This window comes from Hippopotamus amphibius, chromosome 1 (assembly GCF_030028045.1).
Source record: "Hippopotamus amphibius kiboko isolate mHipAmp2 chromosome 1, mHipAmp2.hap2, whole genome shotgun sequence".
Taxonomy (NCBI): domain Eukaryota; kingdom Metazoa; phylum Chordata; class Mammalia; order Artiodactyla; family Hippopotamidae; genus Hippopotamus; species Hippopotamus amphibius.
Genome location: NC_080186.1, coordinates 142,559,317 through 142,580,119, shown reverse-complemented (window position 1 = coordinate 142,580,119; position 20,803 = coordinate 142,559,317). Strand labels below are relative to the sequence as shown.

The window sequence follows — 20,803 nt, the reverse complement described above, 5'->3', positions numbered from 1 at the left end:
GGGTGTTTTTCCTGCTTTGCTGGGATTCCATGTTAATCTGCTTCTTCCTTGGCCCTCATGTCTCTTTTATCACTCAGAATATGCAGCTGCTCTGTCCTGGTGTGGTGGGTTCCTTACACCATTTCAGTTCTCACTACTTCATAGGCTCCAGAGCTCTGAAGGACTTTAGAGATCATCTAGTGGCTTGAAACTTGCAGTCTACAGATCAAAAAGAAGAATTTTAAAACAGTCTTGGGGGAAAGCCCGGTACATGAAGCAGGTAGAATGAGAGCTGCTCTGGGTCATGTAGGGAATAGAAGCTACCATCCCCATCCTGGTCCCATCTCCCCAGCCAGATGGATTAACCACCGCCGATCCCATTTAACTCTCACCTTGAACATGAGGGGCTGAGTCCCCGAGAGGGGAAGTAATTTGCAGAAGGTCATGTAGTGGATTAGTTCAGGATTTGAATCAAGGCCTCCTTATACTTCACTGCTTCCTCTAGATCCACAAATGATGAAGCCTGAAGGGTGACTGTGGAGACTTTCAAGTGAGTGATCAAACAGGGGCTGCATCCTATTAGCCTGAGTGCCCCTTTTTTCAAAGCCTCACAACCCTCCACTCCAACCGTAGTCTTGTATGAAAAAATCATAAATAATAATTCTCGCTGAAACAGCCTCCTTCCTGCCCCAGAATTGGTGTCCTGCTGGCTTGCTAATTTTCGTTTGGGAATTAGAGACCTCATGACAACTGCTATCGTGCAGGGCTCCTTGGCTGTTCAATAAATGCTAATAAACCATAAGCTGCAATCCTAATAATCCCTGCTGCCTGAACCAAAATGCAAGGGCAAAGATGACTTTGGTCTGAATTGGATTTGAAAAGGCTGAAAGAACAGGCTTTGAGTGCGCAGTGGAAATGCCAGTTGAATGTTAATTATAGCGGCCGTGCCGGCCCACAGAAGGCGCAGTGGTTCAGCCACGAGAGCGGGAGAAGGATGATGAAAGCAGCCGAGATGCTTCTGCCTGTGGGATCCAAGTGTGGCTTCACACAGAGGCCGGGGAGCCTCGGGTGGTTTTCTGCCGCTCTCCTGGTGTTCGGAGAGGTCTTTCTGGTCTTCTCATTTGCTCATTTTATTTATTTCTCAGAATCACCAGGATGACTCGGCCAGGAGCTATCTCAGGGGCAGGTTTTAATCAGTGGCTTGGGGATTCCACAATTGGCAGTGAGGTAGCCTCTTTGCTCCACTGATTATTCCCCACATTCCAGGAATGGGATGTTCAGGTCCACGGTGAACCAGACATATAATTACAACTGGTCCCTTTATGCAGTAAGCGTCTACACACACACACACACACACACACACACACACACACACACAGCAGGAACAGCATGGGATGGGCAGGGACAGAAGTTTGCTAATGGACATAGGAAGCCATAGGCAAGAGATAATTTCCGTATCCGTATATCTCACCCCCGGCAAACTTTTAAATTATGTATACTGAAGAATTTCCTACAGCTCTAACTGCCCAATAGATTGTGCAACTAATTGTTTCTTTCCACCTAAAATGGGAGCCTCCTGGTAGGCTGTATGTTTTGGTGCAATTATGTCGCCCGGATCAGGGCCGAGGCCACTTTAGCCACCCGAGGGGTGTGCTAATTGTTCTGAAGTGTGCTGCCTGGGGTGCGCCTCATTGCTGTAGTGGTTTTCATGGAACTTCTAATTAAAAATAAGAAGTGAGACGGGGCTGGGTGCATTCCTCCCACATCAGGGGTTCAGGAGCGGCCCCTTTGAGCACGACAGTGTGAACATGCCCGTGGTGGGAGCCAGCGGGGGCAGGAATTGATGTGCCTCTGGTATGGTTTGTCTACAGGCTCGGTGCAAGCTGTTGGAGCTGTAATTAGAGCTGGGCCAATGTCAATGAGGCGTCCTGGGAGCCGGTCCTTCTCCCAGACTCTGTGTCAGTGTTGGGAGGGGGTGCCTGTGAAGTAGCTGGACGGGGAGGAGGCTGGAAAGTTTAAGGAGCTGGAGGTACTTAAGACCCTGAGGGAGCTGGTGAGATAGGTCGTTCTGGAAAGTCACGTGCCCTGCCACTTCCCTAGGACCAGGTTGCCCTGGTTGTTACTTACAGTGGGCTGGGAATCCCACTGGGGTTTGGAATACTAGTTTTGTCTCCTGTTAACAGAGCATCTTTGGGTAAACTGTTTAGCTTTTTTGAGTCTCAGTTTGCTTACCTGTAAAATGGGGATAAAAATACAAATTAAGTTGGAAAGTATTTTGGCATCATGGACTTAGGACGCAGGAATGTCTGCATCCCACATGGACAATCACCCCTCCCCTCTGTGGGGATCCACTTCCCAGTTCCCCTTACTCCATTCTCCCCAGGCTAGTACCATAAGAACATTAGCAGAATGGGAACAAAAATAATTTATTTATAACTGAGCCCAGTGAACCAAAGTAGGAGAAAGAAAATGGAACAAAAGAGAGGTTGGCTTTCTCCATAAGAAGAGTCTCAGCTTAGTGTGCTGGCTGACCGCATGGAAGGAGGAAATGAAAAAGAGAGACAGGAGAGCCCAAGTGTGGCTGGAACTCTTTTAAGACATAGGTCCTCAAGAACCACTGATTTTTTTTTCCTGGCACTTTGACCATTGGATCATCCTCCACTCTTTGCCTATAGGGAAGAGAAGAGTGGGAGGCTCTTCTCCCTCAGACAGAGACCTCATGGTATGGGAGAGGCAGAGGAAATGCCTCTCCCCACCTCTGTCTTCTATATTTGTAGTCAGGACTAGATGAGAGAACATTCTTATGAGCCAGTCTGATACTATTACTGGCTGAGGCTTGGTTCTAGCCCTGAAATGATCTAAAGTTGTATCCTTCATGACCTGTGATTTCAGGCTCTGACATTCTATCAGCAATGATTAAAAGAAAGACGAGAGTCTGTATTGAGTTCTGTAAGTGGTGTGCAAAGAGGTTTGAGAGTTCAGTGACTAGGGAAAGCTTTATGGAAGAAGTGGTCGTCAGAGATTCGGGCTTTGCGCAGGTGTTCTAGGCAGAAGAAGTCGCCCGACCAAAGGCACAGAGGTTGGAAAATGTAAAATGTGTTTAGGATGGCAAGCAGCTCGACTGCCTCAATCACAGGCTCTGAGCTTGGCGCGGCAGGTCAGGGTCAGGCGCTGGGGGCCCAGTGAACACCTGGTTCAGGAGTTGGGGCATAACTAGAGCATATACACAGCTCTTGCTTATCTCCCTTGGGAGCTATCTTAATATCCTGCAGATTCCTTCCCTGCCACCTGCTTACTCTCCCTGCCCCCCTACCTTCCCACTATGTTTGCGATTTGCTAATGCTTAGCCCGTCAGCAGGTTTTCAGTTGACTTAGTAGTGGCTTTAATTATCCTTTTGAAAAACTGATTAGTCTGGTTTCAAACACATCTACTCAAAAAAAAAAAAAAAAAAGATTTCTTATCGATAGGTTGAGTGAAAGCTTCAAGGGCATTTAGGAGTCAGCTGAGCGTGTGTTCTTACAGAGGAGAGTCATGAATCCAGAAAAAAGGGAGGCCTTACACGTCTCCAGGCCAACCTCTTCATTTTACACATAGAGAAAAGTGAGAGCGGAATAAGTCCCACAATAAGAAATTTGCAGATTTGGGAATCAGATCACCTGACTCTAAATTTAGTCAAGGCTCTTTCCACTGCATTGTGGAAGGTGTGTAGCCTAGTGGTTAACATTTTGGGCCCTGGAGTTGGGTTACGCGGTGTTGAGTCTTGGCTTTTAGCCACAAAACTGCCTGTTGACTTTTGGGAAAGGTATCAAGCCTCAGTTTACCCATCTATAAAATGGGACAAGGAAGCCAAATGGAAAAATACATTATCATTTGCAGGGAGCAATAAAAAGGGCATAGATTTCCTGTTTGTACAAGAGCTGCCTAATGTGTAGGCAGTCATGTCCAAGGGGTGAAGCAAAGGTCTTCTAAAGAAAGGGTCTTCTGGCCAAAGATGTCTGTCTCCCCACTCTGGCCTGCCACCCTGCCTGCTTCATCTTCAGGATCAAATGCTCCAAACTGCTCTTACACAGATGAGTTACCAAGACCGGATTTCACATTAGGTCATGATGTTCATTAAGACTGTGGTCCGAATGACATCCTCTGATTTATCCTGAGCTGATTGACTGCTGGTAAGGCCACGAGGGTGACACAAGGTCCTGCTTAGAAGGGCACCCATGGGCCCATTTGGTAAAAGCACCTATAGAGGGTACCCTAGAGGTTCCCTTTTCAACATGGAACAGATCTTCTACATCACCCTCGTCTGGCCACCTGGGGCAAATGTGGGTAGCAGAGGTGACGCTCAACCTCTAGCAAGTTCACATCCCCTCTTTGGGTCTTGTATCCCTTCTTTGGTTCCTTGCTCCTTTAAAAAGAGGAGGACTTGGCTAGAAGCCTAGCAAATGTTAAGCTCGCAGAGTTCCTGTACTCCTTTCTTGAAAGAAAACTCTCACTGTCCGACATACTAGTCTGTTATAAATGGGGAAAGCAAACGTGTGCTGCTCTTTGCAGTTTTGTCTTTTGCATCCAGTAACTGGGACTAATGCTGCTTTTTCGTGTGGGGGGAAATGGTTGCGTTGTCTTAAAGGCAAGATTGGAGGTTCAGAAGCAGCAGTTAGTTGGGGCTTCAGAATTCTTTTCCACCTTTGCAGACCAGAAAACTCCAAGAAGTGACTTCTTACTGGTATAGTCCCATCCTTCACCCCAGGCTGACCTTTTGCAAACAGGGTGATATGAAGAGTTCTAGACTGATTCCATAGTCACACTGATCTGTGCTGGCTCACCTGCTGTGTGGCCTCATATTTTAAAATTTTACCCTTTTGGGTTAATCTTCTTATTTTTAAATGTCCAAGCAGCCTTGGAAAGGATTGCCAGTTAATCACTAGCTGATGAGGTGGTTGAAGAGTCCTCCTAGGGGAGTATCAGGAGACCCCAATTCCAATCTCTGCTCTAACTCCAAATTACTGGGTGACCCTGGGCACAGCCACTTATCTCTCACCTGAGTTTTGTCATCAGCATCTGCAGGAATATCTCCCGCCTCATCTTGTGGGAACATAGGTGAGCTGGGGTAGGAAGGGCTCAAAACATGGAAGAAAAAACACTTTTCCTCAAGGTTCAGTCAAGTGTCTGCCAGGCAGCCTCCCTTCTCTGCACTGGGGTCTGAGGACAGGCTCTGGGGATACCATGCCTCCCAGGTGGTCTGGGTCTTTGATATGCCTGAGCTTACCTTCCTCCAGGCCTGACCTGTGAGGGGCTGGCTCCTCTTGTATCCTGGTGGCTGTTTAAATGTGAGCAGAGAAGGGGCTTAGGGGCAGCGATGTGCATGGAAGGGGTGCTGGAGGTTGTCTTGGTGTTTTATTGATACAGTAAGCAGCTATGTTTATGGAGGGGTGTGGAGGTATTGATGGAGATTACAGGAGAGTAAAGTTCCTCTTCGTCCACCCCTTAGCACCTGGAGTGACTGACAGTGCTAACGCACCTGAGGGAGAGGCTTCCTGGCTCTGGCTCCCTCCTGACATATGGAAATGGTGGCTGCCCTGCCCCCTCCTCAGGGCTTAGGGGGTCCATTATCTTCCCAAATAGGGTGCTGCCCTGCTGCCTTCTACACTCTCTCTGAGCCCAGCCCCCATCTATGATTTTCCTCAACAGCAAGAGTCACCATACTGCTGAGCTCTGCCACGAGCGGAGCACTGGGAACACAGCAGAGAACAAGATCACAGTCTCCATCCCTCGTCGGATCTTCCTTGTGCGCGCGCGTGCGCGCGTGCACGTGTGTGTGGTGTGCGCGGGCGCGCGGACGCACAAGAATCAAACACCTGCACAAACGGTAAATGATTTGCCAGGGATTCTTCCTACACTGTCACCAGCCCCCCCCCCCCCCCCCCCGCCCCAAATAGCTTTTAGAATCACAGAATGTTAGCACCAGTGCAGTTCCCACCCTGAGCGTTTGGGGAATCGGAGTGAACATCAGTTTGAAGCTGAAACCTGGGGAAGGGATTTGCCCACATTCACAGCAGAAACCGAGGGCAGAGCCGGAGTTGAAATCCTGCCTCCCGGCTCCTGGCTCCGCTCCTACAAGCTGTTATTCCTGCTCCAGCTGCAGGAGGAACCCTCGCGTGCAGCAGCTCCTCCTCCGATGCTAGGTGGCACCAGCGCGCCTTGGAACAGAAAGGCTCCCGTCGGAAAATGCCCGAATCCTCACTGTGGGCTGCCTGGAGTCCGAGCTGGCCTCTTTCCTCTCCTAGTGCCCTCACAAAGCCTGCCTGCTCGGGGGAGGGGGTGGGGGTGGGGTGATTCTGCCCCAGATCACAGCCCCACCTCCTTCATCCGTGGAACCCTGCCTGGGTCCCAGACGCCTTGGGGACCTGTTTGCTGGTTACCTGGAAGAATTCACTCTTGTGTGATTGAGTTCTTCTGGGGGCTCTCTGTGCAGAATGGAAAGTTCTGGCTGGGTGATCAGCTCAGGGGAGCTATCTTAGGGCCGCGCAGGCACGAATTCCCCTTAGGAGCTGGTATCTTTCTTACTTACTGAAGCTTTTGCCTCGGTGAGCCACCCAGCTGAACATGGTGTGGTCCCTCCCCAGGTCACATGGCCAGTCTGTGACAAAGCCGGGAGGGAGTCCAGTCTTACTAAGCACCGCACTACTTTGTGTCTCAAGAGAATGTCCAGGGCTTCCTAGGTGGTGCAGTGGTTGAGAATCCGCCTGCCAATGCAGCGGACACGGGTTCCATCCCTGGTCCAGGAAGATCCCACATGCCATGGAGCAAGTAAGCCCGTGCGCCACAACTAGTGAGCCTGCGCTTTAGAGCCCGTGAGCCACAACTATTGAACCCATGTGTTGCAACTACTGAAGCCCACGTGCCTAGAGCCCCTGCTCTGCAACAAGAGAAGCCACGGCAATGAGGAGCCTGTGCACCACAACGAAGAGTAGCCCCCACTCACGGCAACTAAAAAGAAAGCCCACATACAGCAAAAAAGACCCAACACAGCCAATAAAATAAATAAATAAATAAATAAATAAAGAGAGAATGTCCAGAAGACAGGACCCTCTGTCATTCGGTCCCTACTTGCCCCTCCAGCCCCATCTCACGGCTGTGGAGCGCTGTGGCTAAGAGTATGGGCTCTGGTTTCAGACTCCCAGGATTGAAATGGTGTCTCCCTAATTGTTAATTGTGTGACTATTTATGGAAACTTATTCTGCCTCAATTTCTCTCTCTGTAAATGGGATGGGATAAATTACATATGATCTCAAATTTCTTTGCATCTCCCCCATTAAAGGTAGAGTATATTTTCCCACCCCCTTGAAACTGGGCTGGCCTTGTGACTTGCTTCTGTAGAAATGTGGTAGCAATGATGTGTGAGTCCTGAGCCTAGGTGTCAAGAGGCTTTGCACCTTCTGTTCTTTCAGGACATTGCTGCCATGTGACAAGGCTGGCTGATGCCTTTGAGGATGAGAGGCCGTGAAAGGAGATCCCAGCTACCCAGCTCAAATTGCCCACTCATAACATTGTGAGTACATGAGCTATTTTATGTTGCTAAAGTTGGCTGACATAGGGGAGAATAGTACAGTAGTCTCTCCTTATCTGTGATTTTGCTCTCAACAGTTTCAGTTACTCGTGGTCAACCATGGTCCAAAAATACTAAATGGAAAATCCTGGAAATAATTCGTAAGTTTTAAATTGCATGTTTTTGTGAGTAGCTTGATGAAATCTTGTGCCTTCCCACAGGGACATGAATCAGCCCGTTCTCTAGCGTATCCGCACAGTGTATGCGACCCCGCTTACCCACTTAGTAGCGCTCTCGTCTCGGTTATTGGCATCACAGTACTTGTGTCCAAGTCATTCTTATTTTACGTACTAATGGCCCCAAAGTGCAAAAGTAGTGAGACCAGCAATTTGGATATTCTTGTATGGTGCCTAATTTATAACTTTTATCATAGGTATGTATGTACAGGAAAAAACATAGTGTATATATATAGATATGGTTTGCTATTATCTGTGGTTTCAAGCATCTACTGGGGGGGGGGGTCTCGGGACGTAATCCCCTAGAATAAGGGGGAGCTGCTGTACCTACCTTGAAGAGTTGCGGTGACGTTTACATGGTAACGTGAACTCAGATCAGTGCCTGGTACACAGTAAGCGAATACAGTTACCACTACCACCACTGAGGCACTGCCTCTTGCTTATTGGGTTCTAGGCCCACTGACCTCCTCTCTCCTCCTCCTCCCTCTCCCCCTCCCCTCTCTCCTCCCCCTCCCCTCCCTTCTTCTCCCTCTCCCCCTCCCTTTCCTTTCTTCTTCTTTTTCTGAATATACCAAACTCTACCTTTTTCAGGGCTTTCGTACTTAATTCTCTCTGTTTGGAATGGTCTTTCCCTGCTGTCTTGTTTTCATGGTTGGGGTCTCAACCAAAACATCTCTTCCTTGGAGAGGTCTTCTCTGATTACCCCGGGAACCTCCCTCCTTACTTCCTCTCCATGCTTGCTTCCTTTCCTTGTGTGTGACATTGTCACATTTATTGATTTCCTTGAATACTGCCTGTCTCCCCTTCTAGGTTGTAAATCCCTTGAGGGCAGGAGCGGCCTTACGTCCTTGCTGCCCACACAGTGCTGTGTACAGTGGGCACTCACTTGCTATCTGTTGAATGAATGAATGAATGAAAAGAGGCACCTAATCAGTATGAGTTTGTTAGTGTCTGGTTAGTGTCTGGTTTCCAGGAAGAGGCGAGTATCCAGGTTGGAGTTTCAGAGAGAGGGGACTGTGGGTGCTGCTTCTAATTCTTACAGCTGTTTAAGTTTGTGTCAGACCCTTTGTTGGATCTAGTATGTTCTTGATACCCTATGTCCAACAAGGCTGTGGGTTTCTTTAAGAAAGGGATTGAATTCCTCACAGCCCCAAGCACATTGTCAGGCATCTAGTAGGGGCTTGACAGATGTTTATTGGGTAGATAAATGGATGGGTGGGTGGATGAATGGATGAATAAAAGAGTGAATGCAAAGAGGGATGGATGGACAAGAGTACTCAGACTGCAAGCAACAATGGAAAACCATGTTTATTTTTTCTTCTGATAAAGGATAATACAATTCCAGTCAATCTGTAAAAGGTCATGAATGTATAAAAATGTATTAAGTACAGTCATTAGCATTATGTTACAGAGAAATAGTTGTTACCGCCTTTTCCCCTAAGATGGCACTTGGACAGTCACAGTTGATTTGCTTTACAAAAAAGGGCAAGAGTAGGTGACCAGTTGGCCGGGTTGGCTCAGGACTGAGGAGTTTCCCAGGAAGTGGGGCTTTCAGTGCTAAAACTTGGAAAAGCCCAGGCCAACTGGGATGGTTGGTCATGAAAGAAAGAGAGCACCATGAGAATGTTGGGTGTGCTTTGGCATTTAGGGGTCGGGTATTTTCTCAACCTCCCATGATCTCGCTTCGCCTTAGCTCTGAAATAAAACTCCATGTGTTATTATCAAGGGTGTTACAACTTTCAAAGGGTTTTAACAACCCCGTGTAATTTTGACTTGATCCTTATGCCAAGCCTGAGAGGTTGGGCATTTCTAACCAAATCTGCAGGTAAGGCATGGTACGTCAATGCTCCTGGCTCCTAGGAAAAACGGGGCAGAGAAGAGACTCCCACTCTCGTCTCCCGAGGCCAGTGTTCTTCCCACCACTCTGTTCTTTTCTGAAACATCCTCTCTCATCTGGCTTTCAGGAGTGGGCAGGAATCATACGAGGAAAGGAAGGACCCTGAGATCCAAGTTTGGGCTCAGTCCCCTCAATTGGGACAATTTATATTATTACTGCTTTGCCTGATGTGTGTACCTGCTCCTCATCTAGCAATCCTCATGAAGGATTCCCCTGAAGACCCACCAGCTGGCCAGCACTGGCATCCTTATGTGGCAGAGTCAGTGAAAGAGATCCAGTGTATTGGCTCTCGGGCGATGCCCTGAATGGCCCTTCTTGTTCAGGTGTGCCAGCAGGATGGTCAGAGGACCAGCTCAGTCTGCCATGTGCCAGTTTGATTATTGAGCTCTTTTTGAGCACCATTTGCTGACAAGCTACTCAAGCGATAAGTCAATTTGTGGTGTGGCTGTGACTTGCCACACTTGTTCCCACCCTTGTACTGTTTGCCTAATATTTAGGCACCACCTTGCGGGAGGAGGGTTCAGTAGTCCTCCCTGACTTATCTTAAAAGACTAGGGATAGGCTATCCCTGCCCATAGTAGACCTTGTTTCTCTTGACAATGTATTAGAATCTTATCATCCATTCTTTTATTCCAACACTGCTTTGAACTCTTTTGCATTTTTGGCATTTACGATCTCTAGAGATAAGAAGTCTGCATAATCCTTCTTTTCCCTGTGAAGTGAGACTTCCTCTAGCGCTCCCTAATTCAACTGAAGCCTGTGATATTCTAGGTTAAGCTTAATGAATGGGCTTTAACATTGGTCATCCTCTTTCAGGTGTTTTTGTTTGGGTTCAGAGTTGCTCTTTGATGTGGGTCGTCTATTCTGGGTGCAGCTGTGTAAAGGTCTGAGGTTGTTTTCCTTTCCCGAGTACTGAATGAGGAATGGGTACAGATTTCCCCTGCTGCCTGAAAGAAGAGTGTTACTATGAATGTTTTCATAAGCCGAAATGGTGTAAAACAAGGAAGCGATTACCTTAGGACACATCTTCCCAACGATGCACAAAATAAATTGAGATAAAGCACAGGTGCTCAGACACAGTTCAAAGCTATGGTGGTTTGCTTCTGCGAAGCTGAATATAATTCCCGGGGAAGGAGCTTGGTGGTGCCACTCAGTGCTCAGGGTGCAGGCTGCCTCTAGAACTGCTGGCTGCAGAACAAATGCTGAATGCTCTGTTCACTTTTCACCTTTTTTCTTTGGTAAAAGCGAAAATCCCCTTTGGATTTCTTTCGGTTAGCAACAACAGGTACCAATGTAGGTCTTTCCTAAAAGTGAAATGGCATAAGGCGAACTTTTGAAAAGTGGGGGATATGTATACTTTTATTTAAAAATAAATAAAATAAGTATCTTAAGAGTGGTATGCATGTGTTCTTGGTAGATTCTCCGGACTGTGGGACACGTGACTGAAGCATGGGGTTTCTGGTGCCCCCGTTTGCTTTCACATGCTTAAGTTCTTTCTGCCTCTTACAGTAGCTGTGACCTTATGACCCTCAGAAGTGTCTGTGGCTCTAAGTTCAAATCTGGTTTTAATCTTTAGATGTGATTTTCTATGGCTTAGAGCAGACCCAACTCTAAGAATGGAAGGGATGTTAACCCCGACATGACTATCCCTGCAGTACACTTGAGATGTGGCAGTTGTGTATATGAGACTCTTCTGGAACTTGAACTCTTGGCACTGGGGGGGTGAGGTGATGGTTTGACAAGCCCAGAAACTTCCAAATCTTGAGATATCGGCTGGCTGGATACACTTCTTGGCATCTTGCAGACTGATGGCCCAGTTGCATTGGGTTGTATGCTGTTCTTATCCAGAGGGTCAGAGAATGTCTCTGGGCTAAAAAATGAAAAAAACTCAATGCAATAGAAATATAGCCTCCTTATAAAAAACAGCTTGCAAGATGTGCTGCCTGGCAGCAGGAGAAAACTAGAGGTTGACTGGTTTCCAGTCCTTCTTTGTCAAACCCCTTGGGGCCAGCACTTCCCCTAAGGAAGTCAAGCCTGGTGGGGGAAGAGGATAAGACTGGCACGTTCTTTCCTCCATGAAGAGAAAGACTCATGGTTAACTAAGCCAGTGATCGGCCGGCCTCCTCTGAGTTTGTGCAGATCTCCGCAGGCCCCTCATATGGTCAGTGAACTCTGGGATCGCCGGTGGCTGCCCCGGCTGAAGGGCCGGCTCGCGTTCATCTGTCCACTTGAGTAGGCTCCGGATGCCACCATCCTACTAGGCTCCAGGAGAAGGTGCTCCCCAGATGAGAATTTAGCCCAGGAGTCCCCTGAGTGTGGGTCATCCCTTATGTGGTCTCCGCCGCATCTCTCTCCAGGCAGCTCCCAGCACTCCTTGTACTCCTGCTTGGTAGGGGTCGAGCTCTTTGGGGTGCTGGCTCTGAGGCTGTGCTCTGGGGCAGGTGGCCCTGGACAGTGGGTGGGCTGGACCTCTCCAGGGACAGTGGCAGGCCTCTGTTGGCTTCTCCAACTCTGGATTTCCAGCTCTCTTTTGTCCATGGGGAGTTTGTCAATTTTCTGAGCTTTTAAGATGGGAGACTTCCCATATGTCCCTTGTAGAGCCAGGAAAAAGTACCTAGTGGGAAACAGCAGAACACAGATATTTTCTGACTTCTGACTTCTTGAATTGTAACACTGAAAGGGCCCTTAGAATCCAACTCCCCACCTGGGGAAAGAGCCTCTTTGCCGCTCTCTTTAGCAGCACCATAGATGGATCAAATCTATGCCTGGGCACCTCTGGCATTGGGGAGTTCAGTAACAAAATATAACAGCTAACATTTGTTATGTACCAGGACTATTCTAAGTGCTTTACGTATTATTAACTCATGTTATTCTCCCCCAAATCCCATGCGGTTGGTACTTCTGTTTCCGCCTATGTACAGACATGGAAACTGAGGCACAGGGAGGTGGAATGATTTGTCCAGAGCCACACAGTGGTGAAGCTGTGGCCAGGACCAAGTCCTCTAGATTCTAAGGCTTTTAGATCTACCATGTGGGAGGCAGTCCGTTCCATTTCGGAGCTGTTCTAATCTAGGCAAATTTACTTGCTTTGGAATATCAACTCTTTGTGGAACTTAATAATTTTTAAGTAGTTTGCCCATACATATTCTTTCCTTGAACCCATGGGCTATGCTAACTTCACAACATCCATGTATTATCACTATTTGCCAAATGAAGAAACTGAGATTCCAAGTGATGAGATGGGTTTCCTGAGGTCTCCTGAGAGGTTGAGAGATCTCCCTGATGATTAACACAGGGTTCCTCTCCCCTGCCAAGCTGCCTGGAGCCTGTAGTGGACTCTGGAATCAGGAGTTTCTATATGTGCCTAGAATCTTTTTCCTGTTCCAAGTTTGGGTAGGGAAGGAGGGTAAGGAGGTAACTAAAACTATGTGATCTATGGAGAAAGCATACACAGTCTTATGATGCTGGGCAATTCCTACCCTCTCTCAGGGTGTCAGTGTAGCTAAAAAGTAATCCAGTTGGTCCAGAGGACATCTAAGGTTTTTCCAAAAATAATCCTTAAATTTTTAAAAAAATGTGTAATTTCTAAAGCCTTATAAGCAGAGAGGCTCCCATCCTTCTATTACGTCTGAAAGATTCAGGATGACCTCAAAGTGGGCAGGGGTTTCTGAAGACCACAATAGAGCCTACTGAATCAGAAACTTTTCCCCATTCTTTCTCTGTCACCCAAGGAGGCAGGACAGGAGGCCACACACACATGTTTCAGGAAAGACTCAACTTCTTGCCGGGAAACTGGAATTTTCTCAGTTTAAACATTCTCCCAAGCTACCGATTGCCTTCTCTGTCCATTTAGTGAACAAATACCTGTCAAGTCCCTACAATGGACCAAGCCCCAAGGGATTAAGCTGCGAACCAGACCGACAGGATTCTTGCTGTCAGGAAGTAGAGGAACAGAATTAGAAGCCGAGGAGGCAGTGAGTGTCACACACACGGTCTGGTGTGAGAGACCTTCCTAGAGGAGGAAGCATTAAAGCTGAGGACTGAGGGGTGCACAGGAGGGAGCCAGGCAAAGAGGGGGTGAGAACCACATCCTGGGCGCAGTGGCTGCATGTGGAGAATGAGGACACAAGTGGGGCCCTAGGACACAGGGGTTGGCAGGGCCAGAGCAGGCGAGGAGCGTGGGGAACGTGTGGGGTTTTGTGCATTATTGTAAAGGCCTTGGGAAGCCCTTGGAAAGTTATAAACGTGACACAAGTACACTTTGACACAATGGCAATGGATTAGAGGAAAACCCAATAGGAGACTGTTGAAGTAATTTGGGATGAAAGGATTCTAACCTGTCCATCGTGGTGGCTGTAGAAATGGAAATAGCAGATGAAGTTGAGAAACAGGTAGCAGATAAAACTGTCAGGTCTTGGTGAAGGGCAAGAGAGGGGCATGTGGTGGTGGATGGTATCAAGGATAAGTCTCACAGGCCTCCTTGACCCTAAGTGGGTAACAGGGGATGACAGGAACTCGAGAAGAGAGCCGGGTTTCTGCGATGGTGGTGGTGATAGAAGGCAGGTCATGAATTATAGTTGTCTCCCACTTTCCTCAGACACAGCAGGCCCAGTGCTGGTGAGGCACAGGTAGCTAGAATGATGTATTTGGGATTCTGGAGAAAGATCTGGGCTAGGAGTTTATATTAGAGATGCATCTGTGAAAAATATTTAACTTCACAATAGTGGTTGCTGTTTATGGAATGAATTAAAGTTAGAAGACAAAAGAACCTAGGACAAAGGCTTGACAATACACCATGTCAAAGACATAAACCAGCAAAGGAAACAAAGAAGAAGTAGGAGAAAAACCAAGAGTGCTGTGTTACTAAAGCCACGTGAAGAGTGTCCAAGGACTGTTAGGCTCTATTGTGGCTGATTATGATGTTGTGTTGTGTTTTAAAGTTTGTGTGTTTGTTATTTTACAGATAAAAGAAAGTCACTTGCTCTCAGTTTAAGAGAATCTATACAGTTCCTTTACACTTGTTGATTTAATTAGACCGAGATTAGTGAGGTCACAGTCAGTGGCTAATCATCACGAGCTTGGTGAGTGAAATCAATCTTATTATAAATACAGCTTACATCTCTAAGTGAACAAATACAGTTTTCTACAGCAAACATTCTGTCATGTAGATTTCTATAACAAAAATTCATTGTTCCAAGCTTACAAGTCAGCAGTCCTTGGCGCTATCAAAATAATCCTTTCTCTGTCGAAGGAAATCTCTTTGCCTTTCTTAGTAAACAGAATTAAACACGAATTCAAGTTTATGATGATAATATAGAACAAGCAGAGATTTAACTTGTGCGCTATGGTAACTGGCAAGAAAACATTTGCTAACTTTTCCCTAACTTGTCCCTTATCTGTTTATCAGGCTGTAATGTTCAGTTGCTTGTCTTTTCCAAAAATTTTTATAGCTTTCAACGATCCTCATCAAGCTGTTAGCCTCTGGCTCCAAGTGTGTCTTCTAGCCAAGAGTGAGGCAAAGAATCTGGGACTGACGACGTGCTCTTTCCATACCCCAAATAAGACACAGAACAGAGGACGTCCGTCCTTGATCAGAGGTGATCACAACCGTGTTTAAATCCAAAAGTGCAGACAAAAATATTTAACCCACATATTTGATGCCCTTTTCCAGTGAGAGCAGGACCTTCATGGTCTCTCCCAGGGTCTTTCTCCCAAGGGATTGGGCTGAGGAAGGGGTGGGCTGGGAAATATGTCCTCTGAGGCTTGTGCTTGTGCCTAATCGCTTCCCACTCTTCAGTCTCAGGGCTCTCTTTTAATAGTAGTCACTTTCACCTATATTATGATCAAACTTCTGTCTGAATTGTCCACTGGACTATAGACTTCTTGAGAGCAAGAGTTCTGTTTTATTCATCTTTCTGTGTCTTCAGCATCTTTTTCTGATTTAACTCTGAGGGCAGCCAATGTGACAAGAACTATGCTAGCTGTGGGCTATGTAATGATAAAGAGATACATCTTTCCAGAAGTTAATGGTCAGACCAAGACAAACATAAGACAGATAAGAAGTGGGATAAAGGTAGTGACAGACAGACCCAGGTAATGGGAACACATGAGCGAGCGGATGTGTTTCAGTCTGAGGGAGGTGGGCGAAGTCACACAAGCGTTCTGGAATTGGTCATGCCTGAAATGACGTCAAAGGGTGAGGCGGTCTGGTAACGGGAAGGGTGTTCTGAATAGAAGGGACAGCATGGACATAGGCAGGAAGGGCATGGAGCCTTTAGGGAAGTCCAAGAAGCTTGGTGATGTGGAGCCCATAGTTTGAGGAAGGGGGAGATAAGGCTGTAGAGATCAGTAGGGGCCAAGCAGGGAGGCTGTGTCCACAATGCATACTTAGAATTCACTTGTTTGTTGAGTTCACCGTAGTATGTGTCATCTTGGTATTTTCAGCCTCTAAACCCTGCATCAGACATCAAGGTTCTGAGGTGGCTTAGGAAGAAGATGTGGAGACCAAAGTAGTTTAGGCAAGCTGCCAAACTCATCAAAGGAAGCAAAGCGTGCTAATGGCTCTCTGCCTAATTTTGGATTAGAAAAAGTTCTATACGATGTTGTGATGGCCTCTTGACTATGGCTTACAACGATAAAGCAGCTGAATTTCAGTGTTCAGAGTGACGAGATCCTGAGGGTGGAGAGGGGCTAAGTCTTTCCCATGGATGGGTACAGCATCACTAAGTTTACTGAATGCTCTCACTAGAGAGCTTGGACTGGAGGACAGAACCCTGGCCTCTGAGTTGGGAGAACTTGGCTCTCACTGTGATTGGTGGTGGGCTGGTGGACACATCCTGGTCCCTCTTGGGACTTGAGCTTCCCACGAGCAAGTGGGACTACCACCACTTGCTCTGCCTAATTTCTAGGTGATTTTGCAAAAGCCAGATGAGGAGCTAGATAGAAAAGCACGTGTCAAGAGTAAACTCCAAGAACACACCGGGCGTGTGTTTCTGGAAAAGGCGAATGTAGAGGGTTTAGGCTGGAAATGTTAGAAATAGTCCCTCTGCATGAATGATTTATTTGGTAATATAGGGTGGGTGTGTCTGTGTGAGGGAGTCTGTGTGTTTCAACAAATTTGAGTAGTATTAGTTGGCTATTTCATGTAAAATTTGAATTTCTGGGAAAAATCTAAAGGTCTGAGATGCTAGTCTTGATCTTTCCTTGTGGTAGTGGTAGGTTGAAGCTTAGACGTTCCTTCTCCCAATGTCTGTACTTCACCTGGTTTGCTGCAGTTGCTTACCTGGCCCTGTAGGCATCTGAGAGTGAGATTCCTGGGCTAATGAGTAAAGGACTATAGAGCTTTTCAAAATAATTCTTTATATACAACAAAATTTGTATGGCAGGAGGGCAGAAATTAGTACTCTCATCTTACAGATGTCATAACAGAGGCTGTTTCAGATTTGGTGACTTTGCTGCTCTGTGGCTGACCTGGGACCAGAGTCCATGCTTTTTTGCCTCCAAGTTCATCGTTCTTTCTGTCCTAGCTCTCTATCTTTGAAATAATAGCCTCAAGCATCCCAGCTGGAGTCAGCTCCTGACTCTTGAGCTATGAAAATGGCTGATTGAGGGGAGAGTGGTAGTTCTAGGATGAAAACAGCACCCCTTGCTCAAACCTTGGGAGAAGAGCCATGACCGGTGTGAGGAAGCAGACGAGGTAGAAAGTGGGGTCTGAGAGCTGGCCTTCCATCACCCAGTAGGGATTGGTGGGACTGTTGCAGGTGACGCAGGTGGCGTTGTACACGAGGGATACCACAAAGTACATCAGGAAGCTGCCTACGAGCACCAGCCCATGGACAATGGTCTGTGGAAGGAAAGAAGCAAACACTGTTGAAGAGAGAGCTTACATTCGGGGGAATGCAATCACGCTACTCAGCTAACTTTGTCTTTAACTTCTTTTTTTTGGAAATGCAACACACGTATAAACAATTTTTAGAAGTGTGCCATTTAATGGACCATTATAAAGTAAACACCCATGGTGCGACCACCCAGCATTTGAATATACCTACCTCAGAAACCCCTGAATCTTCTCTCTCACCCCTGACTTTGGTGATAATTTTCATGCTATTCTTTAGATAGCTTTACTACCCATCTAGGTTTCCCTTAATAGCCTGTTTTCACATGTTAGATAAATAGAATCATATTTTATGTGACATTTGTCTTTTTTCCCCTCAATATTATGTTTGTGTGATGAACCCATTTTTTCCACACACAGCTGTCAGTTATTGTCTGATCTTATTTTGTCCTGATTTGTGCTTCTTTCCTGCTGATTCTTGTCCTCTCTTAAACTTATTAATGATTTCATATAATTGCATTTCCCCTTTTACTAGTTTCAAAGTTATATATTCCATTTCTATTCTTTCAGTGATTACTCAATAAATGATAATAGACAAGCTTAACTTACTGTAGTGTAAGGTTTCTATGTTTCCCTGTCCCGAATTATGCAAGGGCCTTAGACTACATTAACTCTAACTCCTTCCTGATTTATAGCTTATTGCTACAGTCTATTTAAATTCTATCATCTCTTTAAATCACACAAGTCATTATTACAGTTTAATATGGTCAGTATTCATTAAGATTTACTTACATTCTTGACACCTTCTATGCCTTAATTCCCTCTTACATCTTGGACTTTCCATCTGAGCTTTCTCTCATACTTTAAGTATAGTTGACCTTTGAACAAATGGGTTTGAACTGTGTGGGTCCACTTACAAGTGGATTTGTCTCAATAAATACTACGATATTACATGACCCATGGTTGGTTGAATCCACAGATATGGAGGACTGATTATGGGACTTGAGCATCCACAGATTTTGGTACCAGCATTGGGTCCTGGAACCAATCTGCTGCGGATACTGAAGGATGAATGTACATCCTTTAGAATTTCCTTTAGTGGAAGTCTGCTGGTGATAGATTCTCATTCTTAAAAGGTATTTTTGATGGTTATGGAATTCTTGTCGGGGAGTTATTTTCTTTTAGTATACTTAAGAAAGCATTTCACTATCTTCTGGCTTCTGTTGTTGATACTGAGAAGTTAGCAACTCTTTATCTGTTGTTCCTTAGAAGGAAATCTTTCTCTCTTAAAACCAGGCTGCTTTTATGATTTTTATTTTGTCTTTAGTGTTCTATAGTTTTCTTATCAGTGTGAATTAAAAAAAAATTACCTTGCTTGGGTTTTGCAGACTTTCTTGAATTTGTGGATTGATATCTTTCCTCACATTTGCAAAATTCTCAAGTCACTATCTTTTCAAATATTGCCTCTGTCTCATTTTCTCCTCCTTTCCTTCTGAGACCAATCAAATGTATATTATATCTTTTAAGATACCACACTATCTTCTATATGTCTCTTAATATCTTCCCTGATTTTCATTATTTTCCCTTTATTTTGTATTCTGGATAATTTCTTTTGACTACTTCACTAGTTCTCCCTTCAACTGTGCCTAATCTGCTAAGTCAGCCACTGAAGCTTAAAGTAGTTATCATACTTTTGAAAAAAGACCAAATAAAACTTTAAGAAATTAAAATATTCTAGGTTTCTTTGTATGGTTTACCAATCCTTGCAGATATTTTAAAGCGTATTCTTCTTTAAACATAGCAAACAAAGGTTTTCTGTGATTTATATCTGATGAGTCCAATACCTGAAATGTTACTGACGTTTGTGCTTGTGTCCTCATTTATAAGTTCCTATTTCATTTTGAGCTTCCTTATTTTTCGTGTGTGTTCTTTAAAATTTTATTTTTCTTACTCATTTGCAGGAGTTATGTTTCTCAGTACAATCTGTTGTTATCTAGTGCAAATATCTATCTTCCTGAAGTCTACCATTTATTATTATTTTATATATATATTTAATTGAAGTATAGTTGATTTACAATGTTGTGTTAGTTTCAGGTGTACAGCACAATGATTCAGTTATATATACATCTATTCTTTTTCAGATTCTTTTCCCTTATAGGTTATTAGAAAATATTGAGTGTAGTTTCCTGTGCTATACAGTAGGTCCTTGTTGGTTATCTATTTTATATATAGTAGTGTCTATGTGTTAATCCCTAATTTATCCCTCCCCCACACCTTTCCACTTTGGTAACTATAAGTTTGTTTTCTATGTCACTGGGTCTATTTCTGTTTTGCAAATAAGTTCATTTGTATCTTTTTTAAATTAGGTTCTACATATAAGTGATATCATATATTTGTCTTTGTCTGGCTTACTTCACTTAGTGTGATAACAAGCGTCTTTATTTTTGAATATGTGATGCTTCTCATCCTTGGAAAGTTAGGGATACTTTGAGGCTTAGGATAACTTTCCCCAGAGAGGGTGTGTGTGTTCGCGTATTTTGTAGCAGCCTTGGGCACTGTCAGTCACTTTAAACTGAATTCATAGGTAAAAATTTGGCTCCCCTAGGTGATACCAAGAATCCAAGCTGCAAATCTGTGCGAGGCCAGCCTGTGGTCCATTTCCCACATAAGTCCTTTATACTGATTCTCCCTGCTCCGTTCAGCACAGTGGGAGAAATCCCTACAGTCCCTGCTGGGGAGGGGAGTGGAGGTAGGTCCACTCTTGGGTGAACTCTTCCTCTGAAGGTAGAGCCTTTGGGGCCCTAATTTAATGTGATCTCTTATCAGACTCCCACTTTAGGAGCCTGGGTTTTAGTTTCTGAATCTTATGCTCAATGAAGTCTGCCAAAAAGTTCATTTTGGGCAGGACTGCAAACACTCTTCAGAAAACAGAGGCTTTGGCTCAGCTTGCTTCTCTACAATCCCACTTTCCCAGAGGTTTTGGTCTTTTACTATCCTGTCAGCTTCTTCATGCCTTTAGGGTATGTGTACATATATACACATATATTCATATATGTTTATATAAACATATATATATGTATACATATATAAAAATATAAACATATATATACATTAAAATATATAAATAAATATAAAATAAAAATAAACACACATTAATTTGTTTTTAGTGGAAGAGATGGTTTGAATATCCTAGCCCCTGTTCCTGAAGAAGAAAGCACTTAGCTAATTTTTTCCATCACTTGGGTGGGGACTGTAAAAGCTGACACAGCTATTAGAATTCATGTTAGATTTCTGGGCTTCGCTGGCAGTCCAG

At 45.2% G+C, this 20,803-nt stretch overlaps 1 protein-coding gene across 3 annotated transcripts in view; it reads right to left on the bottom strand.

Annotated features, from left to right (window-relative positions):
• Positions 1-9,049: 9,049 nt before the first annotated feature.
• The window catches only part of ATP10B (ATPase phospholipid transporting 10B (putative)), a 330,102-nt gene continuing 318,348 nt past the window's right edge, over positions 9,050-20,803 (bottom strand). For all 3 annotated transcript variants that reach the window (XM_057729720.1, XM_057729733.1, XM_057729726.1), the window contains 2 exons: positions 17,312-17,499; positions 9,050-12,270 (listed from right to left, as the gene is read on the bottom strand). In XM_057729720.1, the coding sequence (XP_057585703.1) occupies positions 11,811-12,270; positions 17,312-17,499 (648 nt within the window). In that variant the 3' untranslated portion in view covers positions 9,050-11,810. The remainder of the gene's footprint in view (positions 12,271-17,311; positions 17,500-20,803) is intronic.